Source organism: Varanus komodoensis, unplaced genomic scaffold (genome assembly GCF_004798865.1).
Source record: "Varanus komodoensis strain SLA01 unplaced genomic scaffold, ASM479886v1 scaffold1, whole genome shotgun sequence".
Taxonomy (NCBI): domain Eukaryota; kingdom Metazoa; phylum Chordata; class Lepidosauria; order Squamata; family Varanidae; genus Varanus; species Varanus komodoensis.
The window spans coordinates 86,860,235-86,874,487 of record NW_025335268.1 but is presented as its reverse complement, the minus strand read 5'-3'; the positions used below and the strand labels follow the sequence as shown (position 1 = coordinate 86,874,487).

General features: G+C 39.8%; 1 protein-coding gene across 1 annotated transcript in view; it reads left to right on the top strand.

Annotated features, from left to right (window-relative positions):
* The window catches only part of AFF3 (AF4/FMR2 family member 3), a 266,117-nt gene that overhangs the window by 179,243 nt on the left and 72,621 nt on the right, over positions 1–14,253 (top strand). The window contains 1 exon segment of the mRNA XM_044431098.1: positions 4,596–4,636. Coding sequence (XP_044287033.1) covers positions 4,596–4,636 — 41 coding nt within the window.

The following is a 14,253-nucleotide window of genomic DNA, read 5'->3' as shown; positions in this document are numbered from 1 at the left end:
AGAGAAAAGCCAGCTGTGTGCTGGCCCATCCAGATGCCGGCTGTGGACCACCTGGTTCCCAGCTGGCCAGCAGCCGCCTATTCATTGCTCAGCTACTCTTCTGCCCAGCTGTTCATTCAGTCTTGGACAGAGGCAGTGAGATGTTTTTTGTTTGCCACCCTCATGTTCCCCAAATATATCTGATGGTAGGCACCACCCAGGGTTCAATTGCACCACCTGGGAGTTTTCCACCATTTGTGCTCAAACCGTCTCCCATACTGCTTCATTGCTCCTAGCTTGGGATACACCACAGAGCCGTATGAGCGCTACTACAGAAAGGGTGCTCAGGAGTGATCATGTCAACCACCCAGGTCACCTCTGCCTTCCAGGGATGAACTAGGGATTTGACAGAACTGCCAGTCATATTGTTCCTACATCTGTGAAGAGTTTGTTCTGTTGAATTATAACATGGGTGCACCATCATTCTTACGTGATCATCTTTCCATTATTTGCTGGGTTGCTCCCAAGGTAGTGGAGTCTGAGCTGAATCAGAAGAGTGTACATCAATTTGAACCTTAAAAAAGGATTGAGAGAGGTTTGGGGATAGAGATGATCAAGGATTTTGTTTACTCTCCATTTTATGAAGTTTCATGGACTAAAACATTGATTACATTCTTCCTTTTTTGTATGTCTCTGAATTTTGCAAAAGATTTCAGTTCAGAAGTAGTTCCAAGTTAAAATGCATGCAAAGATGTGGGAGTGGTGGGTAAAATTAATTCAAATACATATTTTGTTGAAAATACTCTGCAAATAAGGTGATTTTCATATAGGATTTTTAAAATAAAGATGTGAAAACAGCAGAAAACAAATATATGAATAACAAGTAGAACCAGCACAACTCAGAAGCAGGCTGGTCCTTCCAGGGATTGGCAGGTTGCTTCAGTTCATTCTGATCTGTGTGATAAGGAGGGAGCTCAGTGGACCTGACATGTTGGCGTGTGATAATGGAATGGTGAAGTGGAATCTTAAAATGTTATCCCCAGACCAGTAGGTTTTAGGGACCAGCAAGCCAGGAGTCAGAAAAGTAAATAATTACATGAGAAGCTTCCTTCTCTTCAAGGATATTAAATTGCTTATTTTTATTATCATATCTCTTCAAAGAGTCTGTTTAGAGACAGTGGGGCTAATTTTTTATTTATGAGCAATATGTCTAAATAATGAGAATAACTAGAGGAACCTGTTTCTTTGGCCCCATTTAGGATCTGTGGCCAGAATGGGTCTGAAAAGGATACCCACCCTCATCAAGAACAGCTTTCTCCCCACACATGTTTTGTGATATTTAACTCAGACTAGGTAAAGCAGAAAGACATCCAGTAAGCATGCTGGACATAAGGAGATGAGTGCATACATATTCAGTGTGTCTAGGGTGATTCCATTATAGAAATTTTATTCTTTTTGATACCAAGCCATCCTGGTTGATCCCTGAGCTTTTTTCTGAAATAAGTGGGGCTTTCTCTGTTGAATCCTCCTTCCAAGTAAGCAGCATAAACTGTGGATGCTAGGAAGGGCTCAGTCCATTCCAGATAGGATCCATCTACCACCCATAAAAGAGCATGATGATTAATGATAGACAAACCTTGGCACACCTGCTTTAATATGAAGCTTATAAATATATATTAGTTCAGGAATGCCAATCAGAGGTCATGTCTCTATGGCACCTGTCCACACTTTTGTCTCAGCATGGTAGTGCATAGCCAAAATTGCCAGAAAGTTCCTAGGAAATAAAGATGCATATTTTCCAGGACTCTTCTTGGTCAAAACAGAAATGCTGACATGCTCAAGTCTCACCACATGTGGATGGTGGGGCATGCAACCTACAATCGTATAGCTTACTCGCAGAATTGTCATTGTTCAGATTTGGGCACTTAAAGGGAAAACCATAATTTTGTACTGTGAATGAATAAGGAGACTATCAGTAGAACGTTGGCTAGGACCAGGGAGAACCAGGTTCAGTCCTGTTGAAGCTGATTAAATGACCTTGGGCCTGTCACTAATCCACCTTTCAGGATGAAGGTAAAATAGGAAGGGGATGGCCATACATATTACTCTATGCCCCTTGCAGATAATAAAAACATAATAAAAAGCATAGCAAATAGCTGACAGGATCAGCCTATTTATTTATTTATCTATTTATTTTTAGATTTATATGCCACCTCCTAGTTCAGGGGTCCTCCAACTTTTTCAACAGGGGGCCAGTTGAAAGGTGGCAGCGGGCACAGGCCGGTGAGGCAGGGGTGCCTGCAGGCGCAGGCCAGTGAGATGGCGACGATGTGCACAGCGAGGCAGCAGCTTGCTTGTTCGGACATCTCCGAGCGAGTCCAAAACGATCTCCAAGCAAGCAAGCTGGCACCTCATCACACACACAGCAAGGCGGGTGGCGGCAGTGGGCACGGGCATGAGGAGTCCAAATCCTCTGAGACAGGCCAGATAAATGGGCATGCAGGCCAGATCCGGCCTGCAGGCTGTAGTTTGAGGACCCATGCCCTAGCTCATAAGGACTGTTTAGGTGGTTTACAATAGAATCAATATCCAAATACTAAAGACCACCACAACAATGAAACCAATTATATAGAAAACCCAAAACAATGATAATGCACTTCTTAATGCTAAATTTTCAAAAGTGTGATGCTAAAATTCTAAAATATAAGAGGTGGTTAATGGATTGATATGATTTGTACTCTTATCCTTCTATCAAAAATGAACACTCAAGGTGGCTTACAGACATAATTAAATTGGTTAAAATAATAAAATATAAAAAGTATAGTAATATGTATCAGTTGCATATTTAGAAAATTAAAACTGCATCCAACCAAAAGATCTACTTACAGGCCGAAAGACCGTCTTGAATAAAGCAATCTTTGCTTTTCCGAGGAAGAACAGCAAAGAGGGAATGAATCTGGGATGGTCACCAAAAAGGCCTGTGCTTGGGTTGCTACGAAGCATGCCTGCGAAGGCTGTGACCTTGAAAGAAGGTCTTTTCTAGAAGATCTTAAGAAGTGGACAGGCTCATGGGAGAGCTTTGTATTGCTTTACAAGTCATAACCAGTACTCTGAATTCTTCTTGGAAGGAAACTGACAGCTAGTGGCACTACTTTAACAAGAAATTGACGCTTCCTGTAATTGGGCTTGCCTATGGTCTGGCCATAGCATTCTGGTCAAACTGAAGTTTCTGAAGAAGAAGAAGAACTGAAGTTTTCCAAGGCAATCTCACACAGAGAATGTTCCAGTAGTCCAGATAGGATGTAATGAAGACATGCTTAACAGATCAGACATAATTAGGCATGGGCATAGGTGACACTAGTCTCAGCTGTTGAAATGTTCTCTTGGGCATTGCCAAGAGTAGGCATTTAGCTTCAGGAGCAAGTTTAAGGAAACACCCAAACTGTGGCCCTGAGTCTTCAGAGGAGACTAACCCTTCAGGCACAGGCTGATCTACCTTTGGACTGAGCAGGAGCAACTCTGTCTTGTCTGGATCGAATGTCAATTTGTTTGCCCTCAACCAGTCCCTTAATGACATCAGATGCCAATTAAGAACCAGATCAGCTTCCTGGGATTTAGATGAGAAACAGTTTGGTGTCATCAACATTCTGGTGGCACTGAATCTTAAAATTCTGGATAATTTCTTTCAGAGGTTTTATGTAAGTATAGATAGAATGGGAGATAAGATAGAAATGGGTCTAGATAATCTACCTCATCCAAAAATCCCTACCACACATTCCAGCACCTTGCTCAAGAATGGAATACTGGACATTAGATGGAAATTCCTCAGAACAGTAGATTTTGTTTAAACAGAGCTCTCACTACTGCCTCCTTTAGGCAAGGTTAAAGCCAAAGCCGAGGTTCTAGCTAAGATGATAATCATATTCTGGTTATTTACTGGTATGTCTGGTTATTTACTGAAATGACAAAAATCTATGTCACTACTTTCTATGGGACTCATGTCACCAAAACAAATAAGAAGCTAGTTTACTGATCAAATGTGAATGTCCTATTAAATTTGAAAAGCTGTGATTTTATTTCATATGCCAGTTGTTTGTAAGCATCAACTGAGAAGTAAAGTATCACTGAATCCTTCATCTGCATGCAGCAGAGTCAAAACTTGCCAGCAACGAATCGCAACAGTGTTGAAGAAAGCCTGCTGCAATTCTTGCACACTTTGCTAAATGAACAATTCTGTAACCACAGATGGTTCCAGGGGAGCCAATCCATGATTTCCATTTCTATGGAAGAGTGGGAGGGAACTAATGGTAAAGGGGATGGTGGGAAGAAAGGGAATTAATTTCAGCAAGGTTTTAAAAAAATCTTTAAATAGGATTGTTCAGATTTAAAGGACTGTGCAATGCTTTAACAGTTCTCTGGTTTTATAGCATACTTAACAAAGTGCTATTACATGTTGTAGATGGAAAATATCCATATGACTTGGACTTAGTGCTACTTGTTAATGCTTTAAAATGTGGACATGTGACAAGAATGTGTGACACATTTTTTTCATTGTGGACTGAGCTCATATTTTAAAAGTCAGAGTATAAAATAAACATTTCTGCCCTTCCTTCCAGCAGGCAGCACAGAGATCTGCACTCCGGGTTCTGTCTGACAGGTACATTTTGTCATTTTTATGAACTATAAATTGCTTTTTGAAATGCAGAGCCCTATTTATTGTGGCATATAACTCATAATCGGATTTTGTCCCCAAAGTATCTCTGAACTGGGATGTTAAACATTTTGCATGCTTGGATTTGTCATGCATGCGTGGGGTTTATTGCTGAAAAAAAATCACAGTCTTGCTGTATTTCATATGGAATACACAAAATCCCTTGTTGTGGCATGAAATGAGAGAGATGAAAGTGCATGAATGGTGCAGTAAATTCTGAGCTTTAGCATTTGTTTAAGATATATCTGGGCTCATTTCTTAGCAATAAGTATGCCATTTATTTCAAGATGCTCTCCTTTGTACTTTTCAGCTTGTTGTTGTTGTTCTTGTTGTTGTTATTTAGTGGGAAATTTCTCCAGATTCCCTTCCCACCCATGAAACAATGCATACTAAATGGTTTGAGGCTTATTTTTGTTGTTGTTGTCTCTTTACTGTTCCTTGCACTTGTGCAGACTGCAGTGCTTGTATTTAAAAAATTACTCTGCTTTTGTTCAGCCTTTACTTAGATAAAACTTGTACTGAAATCCATTTGCAGTGCAGTCATTTTCCTTAATAAGGCATTCAGGAATGGAGCTGTAAGCAACTAAGTAGGTTTACCATAAATAACTCCTGATTAAGGTGGAATTGCTGGAATTGTATAGGCAGCCATCTAACACAGCCTTGATTTTACTTCATATTTAGAGAACAGGAACAATATTGTTGGAACATACATTTTATAGCAGCCCTTAAAACACACACACGCACGCACCACAAGGAACCTCCGACTAGATATATATTTATCCACAAATGAGATACTGTGCCACGCAGGTTTCCCCATGCCTCCTTGGCAGGCATCTCTGCTCTTTTGGCCCTGAGAATAAGCAGTAATTGACTTGGTGAGGCAGCTCAGTCAAATACTTCTCTAGAGCAGAGTGTGCTGCCACTTAGGATGAGTTATATGTTGTGCATGGGTGAATAACACTTATTTATGGCCTGAGGCTGAAACCATCAAAACTATCCCACCTCTCCTGACAAGCCCTGTTCTGTTTTGACACCTTTTTGGTAGTAGTGGTGAAGAACATAGAGAGAAATGGTGTGTTATTGCACAACATACTGAAAGACTGACCTGTGTTAGCCAGTGTCACAGAGAGGAGAGGATACTGGGAGACAAAGTTACACAGGTTTATGATTTATATATCTATATCATCTATCTATCTATCTATCTATCTATCTATCTATCTATCTATCTATCTATCTATATAAATTTGTAGTCTAGAACAGGAAGAAAAGCCACAAGCATATCTCAGCTGTGAATATGCAGAAGCCCCTTGTAATCGCTCAACTGCCCTTGGTTTTCTGTAAGCATTAGAACTATGGCGATAGAAAGGTAACAGAATCACCACTATTTAGAGAAGCTAAACATCTGCATAAAACTGCTAAGCAAGGACATAAGTAGGTTTTGGGACATGGTCTCTTCTCTATGCTGATGAATATGACTTTGTTTTTCTTCGTCTGATCCAGATACTTGGTGGCTCGGATTTGATTATCTAAGGATAGAGTAAATAGGTGAAATGCAATCAACTTAAAACAGGAATGCCAGAGTGGGTGGCCCCATTGATATGGGAATAGTGAATTGCCTATTGTCTTGGACCATTTGGTCTTTGACCATTTTGATTTGTTTGTTGATTGGACTCTTTCTAGTTGGGACATGGTGACTTGGCCATCCTCACATACTCAAGTAATTTCATACTTGAATTATTGTAATGAAGTTTGGATTACCTTTAAGAGACTTCGGAAATCTTAAGTGGTCTAGAATGTAATAGCCTAATTAGCAAGTTAGACCAATTCTGGAGTGGGGTGACTTGCTTCTGGGCAGTTCTTTGTTTGAATTCATGTTTTAATTATTACTAAGAACTTGAGAGAAAGGAATAAATCAAGTGAATTTATGCCCCCATTCAAAGTACTGGATTTGACCTCTAAATCCTGGCCTAAACAATCTAGGTTCAGAATCTCCTGTGTGATCAGATGAGATTACATTCTGACTTCCTCTGCCTTTGAATAGTAGGATAAGTAGAATCCCCCCTCCCAACTCCACCCCATGCTAGCTTTGAGGGTAACAGTGATATTTGTCCAATGACAGATCTTAATAGCTTGAATGGGTAATGAACTTTGTTTGGATATTTAAGGTATTATTTTTCCTTATGCAAACAAAGATCTTTATCACTTGGGTGGCCAAGAACTGGATGGATGGATGGAGTGAGGGTGTGAACATGTGCAAAGTATGGCTTGCTTGTTCTGTCTGGGTGTTTGTGTGTGTGTGCATGTGCACAAGTGTGTGTGTTTGATATGCAGTGTACAGATATCAAGATTCTGCCAAAGAGTCTCTTAATATTGTAGTCTGGCTTGACTTTGTTTCTTCAGTATTCTGCTTTGATAACATGTTCCCTATGCTGCATGCATATGCCATTTATAAATGCATAGGCCGGTCTTACATTTGAGTTAATCAACTTATTCCTTGTGCTTGTGACTGAGTTGGAGTCTGAGTTGGAGTTACATCATTCTTTTTGGTCTGCTCAGTATCTTGTATGGTCTGTCCTTGATTCATTCATTCTCTCTCTCTCTCTTTGTGGAAGTTAAACATTTGAGACATTGTAGCCTTTGCATATAACAGAACAAAGTGCTGACTGGAAGAACGTCTTTAGATATTATGTGTATCTTGTTTGGTCTGCATGGGTTGTCTGTTTGTTTCTGGGTCAATTCATAAATCTGTAAATTGACTGGGGTCTGTCTGAATACCTTCAAGATTACCTTCTTTCATATGTTCCTTCCATATGCTCCATATATCACCTTAGTAGGAATGGACAAATTTGTCAATTTAAGTTTTCATTTTTCTTACCATAAAAAGTTATATGTTTCATTTGTTTTGTATTATTTCTGTATGAATTTGCAAACATTTCACCATTGTGTGAATTTTGTACACATTTTGTGTAATATATGTCATTTATATGCAATTTTGCCTATATGTGTTTTGCAAGTGATTTTTCTGTGAATGCATCTTTGTATGTCATTTTCACTTTTAAAAAGTTTGTGCACATGCTCCAACCTAATAATGCCATTTTGGCTAGACAATTGCATAGCATAACTGAGAAAATGTCCATATGGAATGAAAGCTGCATTTCAGTTTGCATATTAGATCAGGAAGTGAGAATTAGCTTTGTTCATGTCAAAACATACACAGAATGAATTTCTCTCCTATCCCTGCATCTCAGGCTTTACTCCAGATTCTTCAAGCATAAGGGACTGTAGTGTGCTATGGTAAGGAATATGGACCTCTTGGTGGTGCGACCGCCTTGTGGAATACCCTTCTAACTCAGGGGTTTTTTCATGTATGCAATATCAGTTTGTTCTTTTCACTTTGATTATCTCCACTTCTGTTTAACCTTTTAACTCTTTTCTAAATGGGTGTTTTAGTAGTATTGATGGTGCAATGCATTATTTTGGTTTTGCTTGAGGTCATTACACTTTCCTGATGAAAAGTTGCTTCCAGTTCTTTGGGGAAGGCAGGGTCTAAGATTTAAATTTTTTAAAAAATAATAAAGGTGAACAACTAAAATCAATATTTTTTCATGACTGGAATTCAAGGGTTATTTATCAGCACAAATTCAAAATGCTGTAAATGCAGGGCTTTTTTGTCATAGAACACACTGGAACAGTGTTCCAGCACCTTTTTTTGATGGATTTTTCCAATGGATTTTTCCAAGTGATTTTGAATTGCCGTCGGGCATAGTAGGTCGGTGGCAAAAATCATTAAAATAGTGCATGCGGGCTTCTTGTGTGTCCACACTGATTGTGAGGGCACTGCTCGGCTTGGGATGCTGCTGGGCTTGGGATTGGTCATGTGGTTGTGCGCCGAGTGCTTACTGCCGGCGGCGACCATTATGTTTATGTGTGTGTAGAGTGACTGGCTATGTGCAAAAGGTAAATAAGTTCTTTATTTCAAAAAAAGTTGGTGAATTGAAAATCTTTTTAGTGTAAAAGTGTGACTCCAAGACGTGAGTTCCGGCACCTTTTTTTTTTCTTTACAAAAAAAGCACTTTGTAAATGAGATACACTACAAATGGCGAAGCTGTCAAAGTAACTGGAATGCGGCTTCCCGAAAGGTTACGAATAGTGACGCCAAGTAGAATCCTCAGTTGTAGAACAAGTGGGACTTGCCATTTGGATGGAGCAAGGAGACAGCCATTTCTCCATGCCATTGCTTCCTAATAGCCACACCCTCAAATGCCAAGTTACTAGGATGGAACTTTTAAATAAGTGGATGTTCATATCACCCTTCCCCAGTATAGCACATGAGCAGGATCCACATGATTAAAGGGAAAGTGTCTCTTCCTGTCCCAGTGATGTGCAGCTTTGCCTACTCCTGGCCAAACACTCATGCATAAGGTGTGCATGTTAACCAGGGGTGGGGGGCTTCGTGGCCAGGAGCCTGAGGCACACGCACAGCCCTTCAGCCTACCAGTGCCCATGCCTGATGCATGGATATTGACCAGCAGAGCCCCTCTGCTGTTTTATTCCATTCAGTCTACGACGGGCAAAGGAGGATTGCCTTTCTAAAGCATCAACTTGCACTCAGAATTGCTGTATTATTATTTGTTTACTATTGCAGGCTCTTATTTTTGTGCAGTCATAAGAATGTTTGATTAGTATACACTCCTATCTTCGGTCTGTTTATTTTCATGGGTCTTCTGGGAAACCAGAGTAGGCAGTCCAGAATTAATGTGTGTGAACCAGAGGAGGCTGTTGGAATCCAGGAATGACCTCTCTCTGTTTTAGTAAGGCGACAGACATAGTTTCTCATGGTGCGTAAAATATGCAAAGTACTATGGGAAGGAAGAGATTGTATGTGGGTAGAATATGAATTGCTTCTGCATATGATTAACCTCGCTGGCTATGTAGTAAATAGAAGATAACTGTGATCAAAAATGAATTTGTGCAATTTATCAAGCTGAGCAACTTGCAGTGAGGCAGGAAGTCAATTCCAAAATCTAGGGCAAATAGAGCAATAGGAAATTGCAGGGACTAAGAAGTTAATCATACCTTTGGACTGCTTTCATCATTTTTGAAAGACAGAGTCAGTAGAGTCATAGCAGGAATGCTTCACAACAACTGATCAGAAAATAATTCTTTCAGCAAGTCCTTAAATATAATTTGCGATAACTCAATAGACTATTTTTAATTCAATGACACTGTTATTTGATAAGTGAGATTTTTTTATATGTATGCCTGAAATATAAATTCAGGGCACAAAAAGAAAAGAAGAAAAACAAATATTAAGAGTATTGGATCTAGAAGCCCTAAATGAGTATGATTTATAAATTGAGCATATAACCATTTTGGAAAAATCAACTTAGAAGTGGGAAACCACTGTGTGACCATGACCCTTTGAAACCTTCTTTATTAATCTAGCAACCCTTTGTAAATCATCTTAGAGGAAATGAGAATTTTAAGAAAGTATTTAATACTCCGATTTAAGCATAACAGTGATGTCAGAACAATATATTCCATAGCACACTGCAGTGATGTTGGCATCTTCATTCCAAGCCTTTAACCCAGCACAGCACGTCTAGGGATCAAGCTGTAAAAGTGTTGTTAAATGGTTACCGTGAATGCCTGACGCATGCATGAAAAACCATCTGGTTTGTTAATGAAGAAAAATATTTCTGTTTTATTGTTTGTTTTTGACACTTGAATATTGCCTTGCCTTGGGGCGATGAAAAAGCCATAAGACACAAATTATTTTCAACTTTTGTTATGGCTCAAAGTCGCTGTAACTCCATCTGTTGATGAGGGCATTTCTTCCATTAGACATTTTCTTGTGGTGATGGTTCCTCCAAACAACGAAGTGGGAAGAGAAGGAATGTATTACAAATGACACATTATACTATTACCACTCAGTTCTGACCTAGCAGTCTGGCACTTGTGTCCCTGCCTTGGTTGGTATCATAAGCAGACTCTGATATCATCACCATAATCTGAATTCTAACAGCCTTTGAGAACAATCCCCATCAAGCGATTACATCATTCTTTTGTCATCCCACATCCATGTTTTCAGCATCATGTCAGTTGGATTTGAATCCCTGGATAATTCCATTGCTCTTTAGAGCTGAAAAAATTTGGAACCATTCCAGTCTTCACATTAATGTGTGAAGAGCAGATTCTGCAGATGTAGCACTGCATCTGTTAAGAGTCATTCTAGTGAAATTAGAAATTTGTGAATGAAGGATACAAATAATCATTGGTGGAATAGTTAATATGGATATATTAAAAAGAAGAAATTTATTTTCAGCATGTGGGAAGCATGTTTTCTTCCCTACAGATCATGGGCGCACAACGCATGACCTACAGGACCTACATAGTCCCATGGATGCCCCAACACCACCTGACACTAAATACTACTGTCACCAATCTAGTTGAAAGCAAAGACTTCTAACTGTAAAAGTAAGGCACTGCTCCAACCATTTGGGCTGATTGGAAATTACTGTTGAATTCATTTGGAGCAGAAATGACTCATGGAGACAGCCTATAGAAATTAGGAAGAAAAGAATAAGCAAAAAGGTAGCTGAAAGGGTTAGAGCTGTGTTCTCAGTTTTCAACTCCCACAGGTTGCTGAGTAGAGAAAATATGAATTTTCTTGCTGAAAGCACCTGGCATCTCTTACATCCTTCCCTGACAGCTGAACCCCAGGAGGATTTGCAAGAGCAGTGAGTCTTAAAGCAGGAAAAGGTAGAGACAGAAGCCTTATCTCCATCTTTTCCCCCAGTGATCCTGCTCTTCGTGTGTGTGTGCCCTTAACCTTATCCTAACCCTAAACTGCATCAGATGCAGGGCTGGAAAGCTTGCATGTCCAGAGAGCTCCTAAATACAGAAACATGGCTGGTCCTGTCATGCAGCAAGGTGAAGCAACCTCCCTCAGGCATAACTGTGGATGTGGAGGCCATGATTAAGACAAGAATGTTGTCCAGATGGTGCAGTGAGATCTTTCACATGGTTGCCTCTAGCACAAGAATATGTTTAGGTTCCTCTTCAGGCAAGAAGATGGCCTGGTCTGGCTGGTTGGGGCAGAGGATTACATTACCTGTTAATGCATTCCCACATACCTCCATATTTAGGGGGTGGTTTCAGATGGCAGATACTTTCTCCAGAACAAAACAAGAACTGGACTACCGAGTACCTCTTCTTGTTCTGTCCAGGTACTTAAGCCAGGCCTTCTTGCTGCTTGACTCCATCACCTATTGCTTTCTGGGTGGCCACAAGGAGAACCTGAACTTCAGCTCCAAGGTCCATCCATCATTGCTAAAGAAGTCCCACCTAGAAGAGGGGTCTTGTGCTACCATCACTGCTGATTGTGCATCAACTGCTACACCACTGTGTCTGCCAGGAATGCTACCAATCTGTCAGTATGCAGATCAGATTATCCCATGTGGATTGCAGGTGTCAGACATGCTAACACAGTTTATTAGCCACTTAAAACCACTGCATCTCTGGAAATATCCTTAGAAATTGGGTACTCTTCTGCATTATTCTCAAGAGATGGGAAAAGACAAGAGGAAGATATTGACTGAAGTAAGATGAACCTGAGCTAAAAATACAAATCCCGTATCTTGAAATCCAGAAATCATAGGACATCCATGCAGGCATGGGAGCACTGAGCTAATGTGCCACCCCAAATCACTCTTATTACTAATGGATAACTTACTGTAAGGGGAGGTTGGTGGTCCCAGTGTTAATTGGGCCATGTAAACACTCTGGGTTTTAGTCTGAACTTTAAAGGATCTATCCATAGTGCCTAATCCTAGTCATAAACTAGGTTCAGCACCAGTACTCTTTAAATATCATCCATGCATGATTCAGCATGATTTCCCATTTTAGATTATTTTGTATAAATAAACAATTCAACTCTGGAAAGGTCTTGAAAGTCTTGTGAAATGAGTTACTTTGCTTTTTACACCAAAATGCTATTCTACTGTATGAATTCATTTAGTTTTCCTGTTAATGGAAACATATGTGCACCGATATGAAATTCATAAATTACACTTCCACCTTACTGACTAGCACAATAGGCCATAATTGTTATAAATAAACAAATGTCAAAATATTTACTGCAACGCTCCCGGTAGCAATATTGTTATCAAGGAATTTGGTAAGAGCTGCGAAGTGAGTCAGACACTTCTGGTTTCCCTTTCACAACAATTTTCCTGAAATATTATACAAACAGGATAATATTTGTAAACAAGTTTGAAGGAAGAGGGAGGGAGGATTAGAGGCAGTTTCTGACCAATATGTGAGTTGGCTCTTCAGTGGCTGCATAAACGACAATTGCTTGTCATTTCTTTTCTTGTGTAATCCTGCTATTTACATATTCTGCTTCCTTCTCTTTAAAATACAGCATAAAGGGAGCAATAGAAAACGTGATGTTTTCTAAAGCTGATTCAGCAGTGCTGTCTTTAACAGAGCATTTTCTAGTTTAGCATTTATTGTACATTTGTCATTCCAAACTCATGGTTGTTTATGGATGCATTAGAGGGTATCACAATCCTCAAGTTTCATTCCTGTTTGTAAACAACTTTGGGAGATGTTTTTGAAGCAAGGAAAATGGAGTATTATTTCTAATGGCAACACCTTCTCCATTCATTTGTGCTATTCCACTATTATACAGTGCCACCCAGAGTTTATGTAGCTGAAAATCAGGAAATGTTTCTCTTGTAGTGCTTGGATCTCAATTCTATGATAAAATCGAAAGTAGATGCTATGTATTAATCAACAGATTCATGTAGAAAAGCTCACAATTCCCATGGTGAAACATGATTCCAAGACTTTCTTTCCTCATTTCCACTATTTTGCTTCTTTAACTGTTTTTCAGACTTCCCAAGATGCATATTTTCCAATTTCTTCCCAGGCTTCTGATTTCATTTGTTCTCCCAACCCCAATATATAATATATAATATAATTATTGTGAGCCGCCCCGAGGCTTCGGCGAATGGGGCAGCATAAAAATGTTTTAATAAATAAATAAATAAATAAATAAATAAATAAATAAAAATATAAGACACTGACAATTTCTTACCCAGAATATGTATGCCTTAACCTTGAAAGCCTAGGAGCTCTGTTAGTTCTTGCATCTAAATGCATATAAACTAGCCTTGTGTCATTAGGTTTAGCACCTTGGAACAAGGCAAGGCACTATTGAAAGGTTAATGTGCCCTATAAAAGGTAAAGGTAAAGGTTTTCCCTTGACATTAAGTCCAGTCATGCCTGACTCTAGGGGGCAGTGCTCATCTCCGTTTCCTAGCCGAGGGAGCCAGTGTTTGTCCGCAGACAGTCTCCGTGGTCATGTGGCCGGCACGACTAAACACCGAAGTGCATGGAACGCTGTTACCTGCCCACCAAAGTGGTACCTTTATATCTACTTGCATTTGCATGCTTTTGAACTGCAAGATTGCCAGGAGCTGGGATGGATCAACGGGAACTCACCCCGTTGTGCAGATTCAAACCAGCGACCTTTCGATCAGCCAGCCCAGCAGCAC